General features: G+C 40.9%; 2 protein-coding genes across 3 annotated transcripts in view; both read left to right on the top strand.

Moving 5' to 3' along the window:
* LOC144297097 (uncharacterized) overlaps positions 1 to 1140 on the top strand; it is a 68288-nt gene extending 67148 nt beyond the window's left edge. The window contains exon 3 of the mRNA XM_077870783.1: positions 1122 to 1140. The gene's annotated coding sequence lies outside the window, so the exon portion shown is untranslated. The remainder of the gene's footprint in view (positions 1 to 1121) is intronic.
* Positions 1141 to 6512: 5372 nt separating this feature from the next.
* Positions 6513 to 17519, top strand: part of ETNK1 (ethanolamine kinase 1) — a 62920-nt gene continuing 51913 nt past the window's right edge. Inside the window, exon 1 of one of the 2 annotated variants that reach the window (XM_077870778.1) lies at positions 6513 to 6786. In XM_077870778.1, coding sequence (XP_077726904.1) covers positions 6631 to 6786 — 156 coding nt within the window. In that variant the 5' untranslated portion in view covers positions 6513 to 6630. Of the gene's footprint in view, positions 6787 to 6942; positions 7077 to 17519 lie in introns of those variants that run through there. The other variant, XM_077870779.1, reaches the window with a different exon arrangement.

Here is a 17519-nt window from a genome sequence, read left to right as displayed (position 1 = left end):
CCAGAATTATATTCAATGATCCTTTCATTCCTTCATACAAAATGCTCATTATGTAACAAGTTATAAACCTTTTACTAGTCTTTTATGTGTAGCACAATCTTTATGACTTACATCTACAATGTGGGTGGCATATGGCAGAATTTGTTAGGTGTTCTAAAAGATATATAAAAGGAAGAAGTAAATTTGATTTAGGAAAATCCAGATAGGCTTTATAGGGATAGAAAAGTTTCTCTTCTTCCATTCTATGATTCTTTGACTAGTCCTAGTTAAATTGATATAAATCAGATTAACAGAAGAAAAACAAACAAAAGTATGTATATGGAAGCTCCATAAAGGTGTGAAGACTCAAAGGACAGCCAGGTAGTTGAGGGTCATGTAATATCCTGAGCTAAGGAAAGGGTTAGTGGTTTGGAATAGGAAGAGGAGGAAGGAGAGGAAGACCATTCATAGGAAGTCAGAGGAGATATTTAGAAAACATAGCTTGTCCTGCTATGCAGATAAGTTTCTTAGGGAAAAAAAGATACCTCTGGAATAGCTCTTTTCCCAGTATAAGCCCCCTTTCCAATGTAAATTCAGGCAGTTGAAGGGGAGGTTAAGAGCTTTTCCTGAATCTGCTGGGTTTTGATTGCCTTTCGCTCAAAATAATCCTCATACCAAAGTGACATATTTTGAGATAGTGAATTCTGCTTCCCTTCAGCTCCATGAACATGATTGTTGGACAGTTAAGCTCCGAAGAATGAGTGGGACTTCAAGAAACAGAGATGGGGGCAGGTACTGGAGACCCCAATGTCATGCTAAATACAGGAAGGGGACTAAAACAGGTCGGACGTTTTACATCGATATTATATTTTCACAACTATCTTCTATATTCCAGATCTGTTGCAAAGTGCTGGGCAGATTTAATGATACCCCGAAGCTAAGAATTTGTTCCAAAGCCAGAGACAATTTATGGGCTGGCCTGTGGTCTAGGAAGTAATCAGCTCAACATAATCAGAGTACTCTACGGGGATGAGCAAATACAACCCTTGACTGAGAACTATTCTTATGTGAGATTGGCAGAATTTCAGGAGCTAACCAGGTGGGCGTAAGCACTTATTTATTGAGTATGTTTTATGTTCTAGGCACTATTCCAGGCAGTGTGGCAATAGACAAGATAAGCTGTGGCTTTGCTCTCCTGGAGGTAACATTGTAGCACAAAAGATAGATTCTAAAAAAGTAAGTATGCTGATTTCAACATAACTTACATAGTGATAAGTGATACCTAAAAAATAAAACAGCTTGGGCGAGCATGGGTGGCTCAGTTGGTTAAGCATCTGACTTTAGCTCAGGTCATGATCTCAGAGTTCTGGGATCCAGCCCTGCTCAGCTGCTTCTCCCTATCCTTCTCCTTTTGCCCCTCACATGTATACATGAGAAAGTGTGCAAGAATGTGTATTGCGGTATTGTTCAAAGTATCTAAATCTGTTAGCAACTGAGCTATCCTTCTTTAGGGAAATGATTGGACAAAGATAGATAAAAATCTCTTACAACAAAATAAAGATGGCAGGTGGAATATACGCATGTGTTTATGCATACATTTAGGAGATAGCAGTGGCTCAGAAGTCAGAAATCAAGGAGTAGCTCTGGGAATCCAACAGTACCTCTGGTTAGTTTGTGAAGAGTTGGCTTCTCTGTCTTTTCTCTCTCCACCTGTTTTTATCTCTATTTTGTTTCTAATTATCTGATTTTGCTTCCTTGTGGTTTCTTCCTACTGGTTTTTCTCTACATATGTCCCTATCATTCAGATCAGGCCCAAAAATTGTTCCCAGGGAGACCTTCCCATCACTTTCGTTATTGCAATAAATTCTTTATTTTTTCTTAAGATTTATTTATTTATTTATTTGAGAGAGAGAGAGAGAGAGAGAGAGAGAGAGAATGTATGGGGTGGGGCAGATAGAGAGGGAGAGAGAGAGTCCTAACCAGGCTCTGTGTTTAGTGTGGAGCCTGACATGGGCTCAATTTCACAATCCTGAGATCACAACCTGACCCAAAATTAAGAGTCTGACACTTAACCAATTGAGCCACCCAGGCAGCCCCTCTTTTGCCCATTTTGAAATTGTTTTTTTTTTTTTTTTTTAACCTATGGTTAAGAGATTTTGTATATTTTGAATACAAGTATTTTATCAGATAACTGTTTTGCAAATATATTCTTTTGGTCATGTGGTTTGGTTTTCATTTTCTTAACTGTTTTTCACAGAGCAGAAGTTTTTAATTTTAATGAAGTCCAATTCACCAGTTTTTCATTCATGGATTATGCTTTTGATGTTGTATCTAAAAAGTCATTGCCAAACCCAAGGTCACTTAGATTTTCTCCTACATTTTGTCTTAAGAATTTTAAAGTTTTTATATTAAGGTCTATAGTTTTTTGAGTTAATTTTGTGAAAGATATAAAGCCTATGTCTAGATTCATGTTTTCTTATATGTGGAAATAAAGTCCTTTCAGCACTATTTATGGAAAAAAATTATTATTTCTCCATTGAATTGCCTTATGCTCTTTTTTCAAAGAGCAGTTAACTATATTTATATGAATCTATTTTTCTGTACTGTCTATTGTGTTCCACTGATTTATCTATACTTTGCTAATACTTCACTGTCTTGATCACTGCAGCCTTATAGTAAGTCTTGAAGTTGGGTAGTGTCTGTCTTCTGACTTTTTCCTTTTTCAGTATTTCATTGGCTAATCTGGGTCCTTTTCCTTTCCATATAAGCTTTACAATTGGTTTGTCAATATCCACAAAAGTGACTTGATGGAATTTGCATTGGAACTGCCCCAAATATGTAGATCAAGTTGATAGGAATGAACATTTCTTTTATATATATATATATATATATATATATATATACACACATACATAAATTCTTTTTTTTTTTAATGATAGTCACACACAGAGAGAGAGAGAGAGAGGCAGAGACACAGGCAGAGGGAGAAGCAGGCTCCATGCACCGGGAGCCCGATGTGGGATTCGATCCCGGGTCTCCAGGATCGCGCCCTGGGCCAAAGGCAGGCACCAAACCGCTGCGCCACGCAGGGATCCCTATAATTCTATTTTATATATATATATATTTTAAAGATTTATGTATTTATTTTAGAAAGAATGTGTGCTGGCATGTGTGCATGAGCTGGGAGGAGGCAAAGGGAGAGGGAAAAGTAAGGAAGCAGACTCACTGCTGAGTTTGGAGCCTGACAAAATAGTTGGATCCCATGCCCCCAAGATCATGACCTGAGCCTAAATCAAGGTTTGGACACCCAATGGACTGAGCCACCAGGCACTCCTCATATATATATTTCTAAAGTTTTGCTTATAACATTAAGGTTTTTAATCTTTCATAATTAATTTTTACACATAATGTGGATCAGTTTTTTCCCCCATAATGATTAGCAATTGTCCCAGTGCTATTTATTGATGAGCCCATCCTTTCCTAATTTTTAATGCCACCTTTGTTATATTCAAAGTTCTCATATACGTGTAGACCTTTTTCTGGAAACTTTATTAGGTTCTACTGGCCTATTTGCCCACTCCTAAACAGTAAATTCTAGTAGAAGGGGTTCTTCCGACCTATTCTTCAATCTTCCCTTCCCTACAAAAAATTGTAGCAGCTTTTCTTGGACCTTAAGCTTTGGTATGAATTTTAATGTCATTTTAACACGTTCTGTGAAAAACCCTGTTGAGATTTTAATTACACATGCATTATGGTTATTGATTAGTTCAGTGAAAACTGAGATCTTTAGAAGTATCTTTTCAGGTTTATTTATTTTATTATTTTTAAAATATTTTATTTATTTATTTATTCATGAGAGACACAGAGAAAGAGTGAGAGAGGCAGAGACACAGACAGAGAAGCAGGCTCCATGCAGGGAGCCTGACATGGGACCCGATCCTGGGACTGCAGGATCATGCCCCGAGCTGAAGGCAGGTGCTAAACCGCTGAGCCACTCAGGGATCCCTCTTTTCTTGTTTATGAAAAGATTTGTCCTTTAATATAATTTCATCCATTAAGGGCTTGCACATCTTTTATTAGTTTTATTCCTAGGTACTTAATAGTTTTTTTTCTCTCTTTTTTTCCTGCTAATGGATGCTTCCTTAAAATTATAAACTTGTGCAGTTCTCAAAATAATTTTTTTAGAGATGTTAATCTGTACACCCAACATGGGGGTCAAACTCATAACCCCAAGACCAAGAGTCTCATGTTCTACTGACTTAGCCAACCAGGTACCCCTCAAAATAATTTTTTAATAATTTGCTATTAGGTCATTTTACAATTCAAAGCATAGTTTTAAATTTCTTGACATGTCAACTGTTTAGTATGAAATACATACCAATTGTACAAAAATACAGGAGATACTATCTGGAATGTGAAAGCATTAGTATATTACTTCTCTCCAAATTGGAAAGAATGCATGTTTTTTTAGAACGTGATAAAAAAAAAAAAAAAAAAAGCTCAAGTCTAGAAAATGTTGATTCAAGTCCCTTGCTGTATTATAACACTGTATTTTCTTTTTCTTTTTTAAAAATTATTTTATTTTTTAAAAGATTTTATTTTTTTTAGAGAAAGAGACAGAGAAGTAGAGAGTGAGAGAGAGAAAGAGCATAAGCAGAGAGAGGGGCAGAGGGAAAGGGAGAAGCCGACTCCCAACTGAGGAGGGAGCCGGACTTAGGGCTTCATGCTAGGACCTTGAGATCATGACCTAAGGTGAAGGCAGACTCTTAACCCACTGTGCCACCCAGACACCCGAAAATTTACCTATTTTATCTTAAGATTTTATTTATTTATTCATGATAGACATAGAGAGAGAGGCAGAGACACAGGTAGAGGGAGAAGCAGGCTCCATGCAGGGAGCCCAACGGGGGACCCAATCCCGGGACTCCAGGATTGTGCCCTGGGCCAAAGGCAGGCACTAAACCGCTGCACCACCCAGGGATCCGCAAATTTACCTATTTTAAAGAGAGAGAGAGAGCGAGACTGTGAGCCAGCACAAACACGCAGGCATGCACACATGCAGTGGTGATGGGGGGTGGGGGAGAGAGTTTCAAGCAGACTCCCCACAGGGCTGGATCCCACCACCCTCAGTTCCTGACCTTAGCCAAAATCAAGAGTTGGACACGTAACCAGCTGAGCCACCCAGGTACCCCTCTTTTTCTTCCTTTCAGCTTATGAATTTGCCCTTCTTGACAGCTATTTATTTTGTGATTTACAAAACTAAGTAGGTTCCTTGTGAACAATCAGAATGTAAACTCGTGTTAAGGAGGTAATTAAGCATTTGAGTGTTAATTAAGCCGAACCCAGTTAGTGATTCAATTTACCCCTAATAAACATACCATGCCCTAAGTGTTTCAGGGAAGACAGGTGACGAAGTCACATCTCGGACCATTTTCCTCAATCAAGAAGAAAATTAGGAGGAACCAGTAAATTACTTGGGGGTTATCCAGTTTCCAGCACTATCTTTTTTTTAAAAAAAAATATATATATATTTAAAGATTTTATTTATTCAAGATAGAGAGAGAGAGAGAGAGAGGCAGGCAGAGGGAGAAGCAGGCTCCATGCGGGGAGCCCGACGTGGGCCCGATCCAGGGTCTCCAGGCTCACGCCCTGGGTCAAAGGCGGGGGCGCGAACCCGCACAACCACCGGGGCTGCCCTGAAGCTACAAGTTTTCAAAGTGGCTGTTTTAAGGCCCGCGCAGGAAATACCCTGAAGCAGGCGGCAGGCATGGGGCCATCCTAGCGCTGAGCCTCAAAACTCTGTTTCTTCCCTTCCTTTTCCTCTTCATCCTCAGGCTGTTCCCCGGCTCTGCACGATTCTCGGTGCGGCCAGACCTTCGGCCTCCAAACCAACCTTGCAGCGCCGTCGTTGCCTTACACCAATGTCTTACTCACGTTTGCCCCAAGCGCCAGGAGCTCTCTCCGCGTACGGCGGATGGGGGTCTAGTTGCCCACGCGACCGCGCGGTCGCCCGTACGGAGCGGCTCCGCGGCCCAGCGGGGGCGACCCGGTCACTCCCCCAGACCCGGACTCGGGCCAAATTCGGAGGCTATTCCGGGGGTTACTCCGGGGCATGCAGCTCGCTTCCCGGAAAAACGCAGCCGTAACTCGAACCCCGCCCCCCGCGCGCTCCCGAGCAGCTGAGCTAAGGCTTCCCCGCCCTCGGGGCTTGTCCGAGCTCAAGCTCAGGCCCGAGGAGCAGCCCGCGCGGCGGGGCAGCCCCGACAGCGCCGGCTCCCAGCCGCCGGCCCATTGTGCTCGGGGCTAGAAAGTCGCCCGCGGCTTGTGACGCAGACGCCAGGCCCCGCCCCGCGCATGACGCCAGCGTCAGGCCAGTCCCGGCATGCTCCGCGGCCGCCGGCGGTGGAGCGCAGACGAGCGGAATTTTTTTCGCGTGAACATCCCCTGCCCCGTTGCGCCGCTGTGCAGACCCGGGTCGGCGAGAGAGCCGCGTCCGGCCGTCCTCCGACCGCTCGCCCGTCAGCTTGAGCGCCCCTAGCCCTCCTGCGAGGGCGCCCCGGGACGGAAGGAGCCACCAGCCTGTCGGCGCCCGCCGTTCTCGTGGTCGCCGTCGCCGTCGTCGTGGTGGTAGTCTCTGCCGTCGCCTGGGCCATGGCCAATTACATCCACGTCCCGCCCGGCTCCCCCGAGGTGCCCAAGTTGGACGTCACGGTGCAGGATCAGGAGGAGCAGCGCTGCCGGGAGGGGGCCCTCAGCCTCCTGCAACACCTGCGGCCGCACTGGGACCCTCAGGAGGTGACCCTGCAGGTAACGCCCACCTCAGCACGGGGTCTCTCACAGCCCTGACTGGGCCCGGGCCGGGGCCGGGGCCGACGCCGGGGCAGACGCCGGGGGTGGGGGTGGGGCCGGGGGCTCCCACAATCCCTCGATTCCCCGGTGATCGAGGGAGAACCAACGGGAACGTCTTCTCCCTCGGCCCTTTGGGAAGTGACCGTGTGTTTCCTCCATCCCACGGACGAAGGTCACTCCCCCTTCCTCCACAATTGCTTTTTTTGGAGGTTGTCCTCAGGGCAAAATTTCTTTCTGGAAGCAGCGACGTAAGTGACGCACCCATTCATACCGGGAAAATTCCTGTTGCTCGTTGCCCCTCCTCCCACTCCCCCAGCCCCTTCTCACTGCAAAAGGGACCTTTTCCAGCCCCCTTGCGAGGGGGTCCTCTCCGTTCGTCCCCAGTTACCTTCTCTCCTTCCACAGATAATGCAGTAATTAATCCTTCTGATCTTTTCCTTTCCCTTCCCGCCCCTCCCCCCTCGGCGGTTTACTCCTATTGATGTCTCACCCTGCGTTTTATCTTCTCAAATCCTCGGATTGGCGAGAGTACTCGGCTTCAGAGTAATAACTGTGGTCATGCATTACTCGATTGGGTTCTAAGGTAGCACTTACACATATTTTATTCGAATCGATGTTTCTGATTTTTTTTAGTCGCGTTAGTAAAATTAACCGTATTTGATGTTAGATGGATCAGTGTGCCATTGTATTCATAGGCAAAAATTAGGAGAGAAAGTCCTTAGGGACCTATGTGTTTTGTACTAACTTATTTCTAATAAATTAAGATTTAGTACATACGACATTTATTTTGAATATTAATTTAACTTTCGGAGTTTCAGGATCTAGGACAATGAACCTCCATTTTCCTTGCGTGCACAAAATAAAGTCAGTAATTTTGAAAGCTGAGATATTTGGGCTTTGTTTCAAATATGAGCAATACTGTAAGAAGTGGCCGAATTATCTGCTTTATTTTGTCGACTAATTTATTCAGCAGTGTTATCTGAATATTATTTCAGATTCTTTGCTAAAGTAGTCACCTATACAAAGATGAATAAAACATGAACAGTGTTCTGGGGCCCAGAACGGTTCCTGACACTTGGGCTTTCAGAAGTGTTAGTTTCAGTTCTTGTTGCGTAGAAGAGTTTTGAGCATATTAAAAGGACCCATGTGTTTTGGGAAAAAAAAAATTGTTAGACAAAAATTTTGAAATTTTAAGGGACTCTTAGCTGACTAAACATAGGGAAGTCAGAATGATTTTCATGTGTAGTTAAAAAAAATTAGTAATCTCTATTTCCTTTATTTTTTTAAATATTTTTTTATTCATGAGAGACGCAGAGAGAGAGGCAGAGACACAGGCAGAGGGAGAGGCAGGCTCCCTGCGTGGAACCTGATGTGGGACTCCATCCCAGGACCCCTGCATCACGACCCAAGCCAAAGGCAGACGCTCAACTACTGAGCCACCCAGGCGCCCACTCTTCTTTCCTTTAATTAAGAAAGTTAAATTAATTGAAATTTCCAAAATTGAAACTTCCCAAGTTGAAACTCTGAACTTCATTAGTTTATTATTCATTAACTTGTTTGTAGTTTATTACAGAAGAGTTTTATATTCATTAAAATGATTTCTATTCTGGCAGCCAATTATAAACTAAACCGATATTAATTAAAGACAGTGCTGCTTCCTGGGAAACTTTGGTGCCGGCAAACTATGCTACTTTTAACACAGAGACTTTAAAGTTTGAAAAGCTTTGAAGATTGGTGTTTCCGTTTATGTATTTGTCTGTAGAACAGTAAATAACAGTTAACCCTGAGGTACCAATGGGCCAGGTTGTGAGTTAGGTGATGTATATATCTTATCATTTAATCCTACAAACAACCATATTAGGGTAGATGCTTTTTTTTTTTTTTTTAAGATTTTATTTATTTATTCATGAGAGAGAGAGGGGGGGGGTGCAGAGGGAGAAGCAGGCTCCATCCAGGGAGCCCGTTGTGGGACTCAATTCTAGGTCTCCAAGATCAGGCCTTGGGCTGAAGGCAGGCGTTAAACCACTGAGCAACCCGGGCTGCCCCCTGCCCCGCACCCCCCTTTTTTAAATGAAACTCAGTGAAATAAAGCCAGGGTATAGGTAAAAAAGGGGAAAAAATGTAGTAACATCAAACTTTTTTGATGTCAGAAAGTACTTGGGATTGAATCCTACCTGTTATTCTTTATGCAGCAACTTTTCACTTTTAAGACCTTTGGACTCATAATCCAAACTTCCAATATGCTTGTCAGTGAAGGTAAATATTACTGCTTATTTTGCTGTAAGAATGATTATTAGAAATATAATTCTTCCCTGTGCAAGCAGTGCTTCTGATACAGAAGCTGAGACAACTATTACTCAAATTGGTAGTCAGTCATTCATTGGTGATTTCTCAACTTGAGAAAATCTGACTCCCATATTCTGTCATTACAGACTCTTCTTTATGATGCTTTAGGATTTCTCTCTCTCTCTCTCTCTTCTCTTTTTTTTAAAAAGATTTTATTTATTTATTCATGAGAGATATGGGGGTGGGGGCAGAGACACACAGGCAGAGGGATAAGCAGGCTCCATGCAGGGAGCCTGACGTGGGACCCGATCCTGGGTCTCCAGGATCACACCCTGGGCTGAAGGCAGCGCTAAACCACTGAGCCACCCGGGCTGCCCTAGGATTTTTTTTGGTAAATCTCAATGAGAATATTTCTTTTGAGATTTGCTTTTATTTCCTTTGAAGTATAAAGATAACAATTATACTTAACATTTCAGAAGGGGAAGTATGTATCATATAGTCAACAGATTAATAAGGGTATATAGCTGGGGCACCTGGGTGGGTCAGTGGTTGAGTGTCTGCCTTTGGCTCAGGTCATAATACCGGGTCCTGGAATCGAGTACCATATCGGGTACTCTTGCGTGGAGCTTGCTTCTCCCCCTGCCTATGTCTCTGCCTCTCTCTTTGTGTCTCTCATGAATAAACAAATAATCTTTTTTAGAAAAAAGAGGGTATATAGCCTATTTTTTCAAAGAAATTTTTTTCTAAGATTTTGTGTAATTAAAATATGCTTTAAACATACCTTAGAAGTTTAGTCTAGTAATACTTATTTTACCTGATGATTACTCATGAGCTAAACTATTCAGAACATACTGGAAAATCCAAAAGCAAACAAAAAAGACTGATTCAGTCAAAATGATACAGGGCTCAATCTTTGCTCAAAACTTACACACACAAGGAATGCTGTATCTTCTTTCAGATGGAATTTTAACAAGTTAATTTTTTTATTTTCCTATTCACACAAGATTGAAAAAAATTATGAGAAGATTGTTGAGCTTTTTGGAGTGTACCCTAATGCTTAGCTACCCTAAGTTACTCTTCCCTACTGGAAAGTAGATCCGAAACGACAGTACCAGTCACAGTGTTGTTTTTTTTTTTTTTTCCCCCACGATGTTTTTTATTTCATAATATTTACTGAAGTTCTTAGTCTACTAGGGAGGATAAAATAATCATAATATAGTGTTTTTGGAATGAACGTTCATATTCATGTTTAAAGACTACAGAAGAACAATTAAAAAGCATACTGTTTTTTTCCTGCTGTACTACAAGTTTTTTTCATGTTTTTGGATGCATAGTTTTGTTATCCCTTTTTTTATTTTTGTGTTTGGTTGTGTAGCTACATAGCAGTTTTTATATCCCCTTCTCTTTATTTAGTTATGTTGGAGATGGTTGCTAAAATACCCTATTAACAAAACCTATAATATTTCTTATTTTAATATTGATATTTGATATTTAATATCTAATAATGTATTAAATGAAGAATCAAAACAAAAACATATACAGTTCTTTTGAACTATGTCTCCTTTAGTGGTTTTTTTTTTTTAAGATTTTATTTATTCATGAGAGACCCAGAGAAAGGCAGAGACACAGGCAGAGAAAGAAGCAGGCTCCCCCGCGGGGAGCCCAATGTGGGACTCGATCCCCTGGGATCATGCCCTGAGCCGAAGTCAGACGCCCCCACCGCTGAGCCACCCAGGCCTCCCAAAGAGGTTATAGTTTTTATTCAACATGACTTTTAATATCAGCAGTTAGGTCCAGTTTTCCATTTCCTATGCCTTTTCTTTTTGTGAGATTATCAGTGTTTTATAATAATGTATTTGATGGGTAGTAGGCCCTAATACTTTGTTGAGTATAGCTAAGAACAGATGTTTGACAGGCATCTCCTATTAAAGGTGTGTGTGTATATTTTTTTTAAAGTAATCTCTACACCCACCATGGGCCTTGAACTCATGACACTGAGAGCAAGATGCTCTACCAACTGAACTAGCTAAGCTCCCCAAAGATATGTAATGTTTGATAGACTCCCATGTCTTTTATTATGACTAAAATGTCAGAAAAGCCTAACATGTTAGTTCATTTTCAGGTATTTACAGCTGTGTGACTTGGACTAAAACAGCTTGACCTCTCTTGGGCCTCAGCATAATGTGGTGGAAAGAGGCTGGTTTTTGAATCCTGATACCAGCCATTTGTACAACCTTTGGCAAGTTTTAAATCTCTGTGAAATGGGATTACTATTTACCTTGGAAAATAGGCTAGTAGAAAATAATAGAATTTTACTACTCTAACGCTTTACTACTAATGGTAATTTTACAACCAGCACCAGTTTTTACTACTTTACTACTAATAGAATATCCTGAGAAATACATAAAGTTATGCATAGTATATATTAATACTACATACCTCCAACTCTTTCCCTCCCATCTCCCTCAGCAGCCCCTCCCATTTGTAAATGGGATACTTGATCCGAAAGAATTGTAAGCTCCTAAAATTCAGTAATTTTGTTATATATATATATATAGACATATACATATGTGTGTATATATATCTTAAAAGCTTTATTTGTTTTAGAGAGGAAGAACTTGTGCATGTGTGAGTGAGGAGGGGCAGAGGGAGAGAGAATCCTAAGCAGACTCCACACCCAGCACTGAGCCCAGTGCAGGGCTTGATGTCACACCCTGAGACCATAACCTGAGCCAAAATAAAGAGCCTGATGCTTAACCAACTGAGCCATCCATGTGCCCCCGATACATTTTTTTTTTAAAGGTATTTTTATTTATTTATTTATTTATGATAGTCAGAGAGAGAGGCAGAGACACAGGCAGAGGGAGAAGCAGGCTCCATGCACCGGGAGCCCGACGTGGGATTCGATCCCGAGTCTCCAGGAAGGTGCCCTGGGCCAAAGGCAGGCGCTAAACCGCTGTGCCACCCAGGGATCCCCCATTTTTTTTTTTTTTTTTTTTTTTGTAGCAGGGATGATGCTGATTTTAAACAGCATTCTTTTGTACAACTAACTATAACAAGGTAAGCATGGGAAAATGTAGGAGGGAAGGCTTTATGGAGGGGATACCTGAACTGAGCTTTGAAGGAAAGATGTGGTCAGATGGTATGGGGAAACATTTCTGGGTAATGAAACCTAGTTTCACAAAGCTGGACTATGAGGGAAAAAAAAAACAAAGCTAGGCTATGAGTATTTTGGGGGCAGAATGGAGTATGAACAAGAAAAGAAGTGGGACTGATTTTTGAGAAAGGGAGTTGTTAGATATGAAGGTTTTGTGCTTCATTAAGGAGGTGGTATTTTATTATCTAGGATATAAGGGGAAGCCAGTGAATATTTTTAAGCAGGTGAGTTATATTGTATATTTTTTAGAGCAGTGGCAGACTATATTGAAGGCAGCAGTAGTTGAATGAGGTGTTTTGAATCAGGGAATAAGTGATCACCTAGGATATTGGTTTTGAAACTGGTGGTTACCCACACTAATTCGATGTTAAAATCAATAAAGTGAATTGAAACCGCTACAATTTAAAAAGATGAGTTAAAATAGGATGTGATAGGATAGATCAGAGAGTCTTGCAAACAATGAAGTAAAGGCTGTTTAGTGAAGCTTGTTTTAGTTTCATATGAAAGTAGGTACTGAATTAGATGATAAATGTGTATTTTTGTCTGCATATCACATTAAAAAATGAGAAAGAGGGGCAGCCCCGGTGGCGCAGCGGTTAAGCGCCGCCTGCAGCCCAGGGCGTGATCCTGGAGACCTGGGATCGAGTCCCACGTCAGGCTCCCTGCATGGAGCCTGCTTCTCCCTCTAACTGTGTCTCTGCCTCTCTCTCTAGCTGTGTCTCTATGAATAAATAAATAAAATCTTTAAAAAAAAAAATACGCTTTAAAAAAAAAAAAAAACAAAAAAAAAAAAATGAGAAAGACTTAGCCTAGGAGAGACTGTTAAGTTAGTCCAGACAAGAGGTGCTGTGACCCAAATTAGGACAGCTGCCTTGGAGATGAAAATAAAGAACAGATTTGACATTTCAGAAAGTAAATATGCAGGACTTAATTGCTTGCAGGTGAGGGAAAAGGCAAGCTTAGGGTTTTTTTTTTTTCCCTTTATTTTTCTGTCGGTGACAAAAAATAGAGAAGTAATGGAAGATCTGTGTTTAAGGAATCAGGTTATTTCTCATGATTTTGTCTTCTCAGGAATTATTTTGCTTTTTGATAAAAAATATTTTTTATGACCCTTTTATTTTTTTTAAATTTTATTTATTTATTCATGAGAGACGCAGAGAGAGAGAGAAGCAGGCTCCATGCAGGGAGCCGGATGTGGGTGGGACTCGATCATGGGACTCCAGGATCACGCCCTGAGCAGAAGGCAGATGCTCAACCGCTGAGCCACCCAGGTGTCCCTGACCCTTTTAAAAGTCATGAGAGGGATCCCTGGGTGGCGCAGCGGTTTAGCGCCTGCCTTTGGCCCAGAGCACGATCCTGGAGACCCGGGATTGAATCCCACGTCGGGCTCCCGGTGCATGGAGGTGCTTCTCCCTCTGCCTGTGTCTCTGCCTCTCTCTCTCTCTCTCTCTGTGACTATCATAAATAAATAAAAATTAAAAAAAAAAAAGTTTAAAAGTCATGAGATACAGGGGTTCCTGGGTGGCTCAGTTGGTTAACAAATACTGTGTAACCGAACCCTGGGAAAGAAAATATCCCCAATCCAGAATCTCTCTATTTTCCTTCCTGGTCCTAATCTCTCCCTCCCTCTAGTGGAAGTCACAATAGCAGGTTGTTTTTTTGTTTTTGTTTTTGTTTGTTTTTTTAAACTAACAGTATTTTGAATTAGTCATTTTTTTTACAAGTCAGTACTATGAGAAAATAATATATTAAGTTTATTAATTTTCTTTTATAGGGAGCATGAACATGAAATAATTTAGTTTTACTAAACATTTCACAATATTGAAACTTTGAATAGGAAGAAAAACCATTTTCTATTCGTATTTTATTAAAAAAAAAGGACCGTTTTTTATTACCTTATATTTCTGCCATACATATTTTACATAATTAGGATCATGCCACATGTACAATTTTGAGTTCCTGTTTTTCATCCTTTCACTTCTACATGCTTGTATGTTATTGACTATAATGTTTGATAGCTATAAACATAATATTTGGTCATGTTAAACATCATGTGACTTAATTATTAAAATGAAGCTTAAAAATAGCTAGAGAGTATAGAGTAGAAAACTACAAAGGCTCATATCCTATCTAAACCTGTTGATTTTGTTTAAAAAATATAAATAATATTGTTTAAAAAATAATATATACTCTTTATAAAATATTTAAAACTTATACAAGGCTATAAGACGAAAAGTAGAAAGTTCAACTCCCTCAACTTCCAACTCATTCATTCTCCCTGCAGTAATTTTGTGAGCAATTTTTTGAACATCCAAAAAATTAGATTATATGGATTTATTAGGGCACAAATCACCTATGTTAATAAATATCAAATATAATTATATTCCTTTTATATACACAAAGTTATTCTGTATCTTGCATTTTTAATTTTTTAAAAAAGATTTTATTTACTTATTTATTCATGAGAGACACAGAAAGAGAGAGGCAGAGAGACACAGGCTCCATGCAGGGCGGCTGATGTGGGACTCAAACCCTGGTCTCCAGGATCACACTGTGGGCTGAAGGTCGCGCTAAACCGCTGAGCCACTGGGGCTGCCCTGTATCTTGCATTTTAAAATAATGTATCTTAGACATCCTCCTGTGTCAGTATGTATAATCTGCCCCATATATTTTTTAAAGAATTAATTTTTTTAGAGGGCATGTGCTGTGTACATGTTTGCACAAGTGGGGGGAGGGGTAGAGGGAGAGGGAGAATCTTAATATGACTACATGCTTGATGGAGCCTGATGTGGGGCTTCATCTCACAACCCTGAGAACATGACCTGAGCAGAAAATGAGAGTTGGAGCCTCAAACGACTGAGCCACCAAGGTACCTCTGCCCCATGTTTTTTAAACATCATAGAATTGTTTTATTTTTTGCATATTAAAAATAGTATTGCATAAACTGCTTTTATATATATATATGTATAGTTTTTAAAGATTTTATTCATTTATTCATGAGAGACAGAGAGAGAGAGAGAGAGAGGGGCAGAGACACAGGCAGAGGGAGAAGCAGGCTCCATGCAGGGAGCTCAATGTGGGACTCGGTCCCGGAGCCTCAGGATCACGCCCTGGGCCAAAGGCAGGTGCTAAACCGCTTGGCCACCGCGGCTGCCTCCCCCCCGCCTTTTTTTTTCTTTAATGTTTAAGTAATTTCTACACCCAACATGGGGCTTGAGCTCACAATCCTGAGATCAAGAGTCACATGCTCCTCTGACTGAGCCACCCAAGTGTCCCTAAACCTTATTAGTGGGATTAAAAGGTTAAAAACTATGTGCCAGTTAGGATCCTACAGAGAAACAGAATTTCATATATATACTATATAGTCTTTGTTTCAAAGAATTGGCTCATAACAGTTGTAGAGGCTGATAAGTCTGAATTGTAGGGCAGGATAGTAGGTTAGAAACTTAGGAGTTGATGGTGTAGTCTTTTTTTTTTTTTTTTTTTTTAAATTTATTTATTTGAGAGGGAAAGCGTCCCTGTGTACATGCAAGTCAGGGGAGAGGCAGAGGGAGAGAATCTACAAGCAAGCTCCCTGCTGTGTGTGGAGCCCAGTGTGATGTGGAGCTCCATGGGGGGCTCTATGCTAGGCTTGATCCCACAACCCATAAAATCTTTATTTGAGCCAAAATCAAGAGTCAGATGCTTGGCCGAGTGAACCACCCAGACGCCCCATGCTGCAATCTTTCCTTTCCCTTTCCCTTTCCTTTCCTTTTTCGATTTATTCATGAGAGACACAGAGAGAGGCAGAAACATAGGCAGAGGGAGAAGCAGGCTCCTCGTTGGGAGCCTGATGAGGGACTCAATTCCAGGACCCCAAGATCATGACCTGCACCAGAGGCAGACAGACACTCAGCCACTGAGACACCCAGATGCCCCTGATGCTGCAATCTTAAAGCAGATTTTTTTTTTTTAAGATTTTATTTATGAGAAACACAGGGATATTGAGAGGCAGTGACACAGGCAGAGGGAGAAGCAGGCTCCATGCAGGGAGCCCGATGTGGGACTCGATCCCGATGTGGGACTCGATCCCGGGACTCCAGGACTCCAGGATCGCACCCTGAGCCGAAGGCAAAGCTACCCAGGTGTCCCTTAAAGCAGATTTCTTCAGGAACACTTAAGAAACTTGTTTTATATTACTTAAAGTGATTGGATGAGGCCCACTCATGTAACGGTAGTTGTTAAGTACATCTACAAAATACTTTCACAGCTATATCTAGATTAGTGTTTCATTGACTAACTGGGTATTATAGCCAATCCAAGTTGACACATAAAACTATCATGCTGTTTCTCACTTTAATATTGCCAAATTGTCATGAAAGGTGTGTTAATTTATAGTTTTCAACATGGTATTGGAGAGTACATTTTTCATTATACCTTGTCCAATCTGATACAAAATTAAAAAATTTTTGTTAGTGGGATGCACAAAAATGGTATTGTTCATTACATTCTTTTTGTTATTTTGGAAGATGATGGAACCCAATGACTTTTTTTCCCCACTTTCCCCACAAAACAGTTAACTGATAAGTATTAATTTCCACCTTTCTAGGCTTTTTGTTTGTGTAGTAACCGTTATCTTAATTGAAACTTTTTATTTTATTGACCTGAAAGAGTTTATTCATTTAAATTCAGTAATTAGTTATCCTAGATCATAAGTGTATGTCAAAACAGGTTCCCTGCTTGGTATCTTTTTTTTTTTTTTTTTTTTTTTAAGATTTTATTTATTCATGAGAGACAGAGAGCGAGAGAGTGAGGCAGAGATATAGGCAGAGGGAGAAGCAAATTCCATACAGGGAGCCTGCTGGTGGACTCAATCCTGGGACTCTGGGATCATGCCCTAAGCCAAAGGCAGACGCTCAACTGCCGAGCCACCCAGGCGTCCCTCTGCTTGGTATCTTAAATCATCCTTAGGATTAAAGAAATTTCAAGAGTGACTAAGTAGAGTTTAATACTTTTACCACCTCAGGGTTTGTAGTTGTAGGACAGTGTCACATACCGAAAGAAGGTATTGGACTGTATTTTGCGGGTCTCAAAATGACCTTTAAGTTTATTGATGTCACTTTAGCTTCTAAGGTGTCATTAAAGCTATAAACTCTTTTTGCCCACCAGGTGTTCTATATTGCTGTAAATAGCATCTGTGGCAGGTTTGGGCAATTTTGTAAGTTCCCAGTTGGTATGGTCCATTAGTCCAGACTGCAGGGTAAATTTA

This window comes from Canis aureus, chromosome 25 (genome assembly GCF_053574225.1).
Source record: "Canis aureus isolate CA01 chromosome 25, VMU_Caureus_v.1.0, whole genome shotgun sequence".
Lineage (NCBI taxonomy): Eukaryota > Metazoa > Chordata > Mammalia > Carnivora > Canidae > Canis > Canis aureus.
Note: the sequence above shows the minus strand (reverse complement) of the source record. Positions and strands in the feature narration are given on the sequence as shown.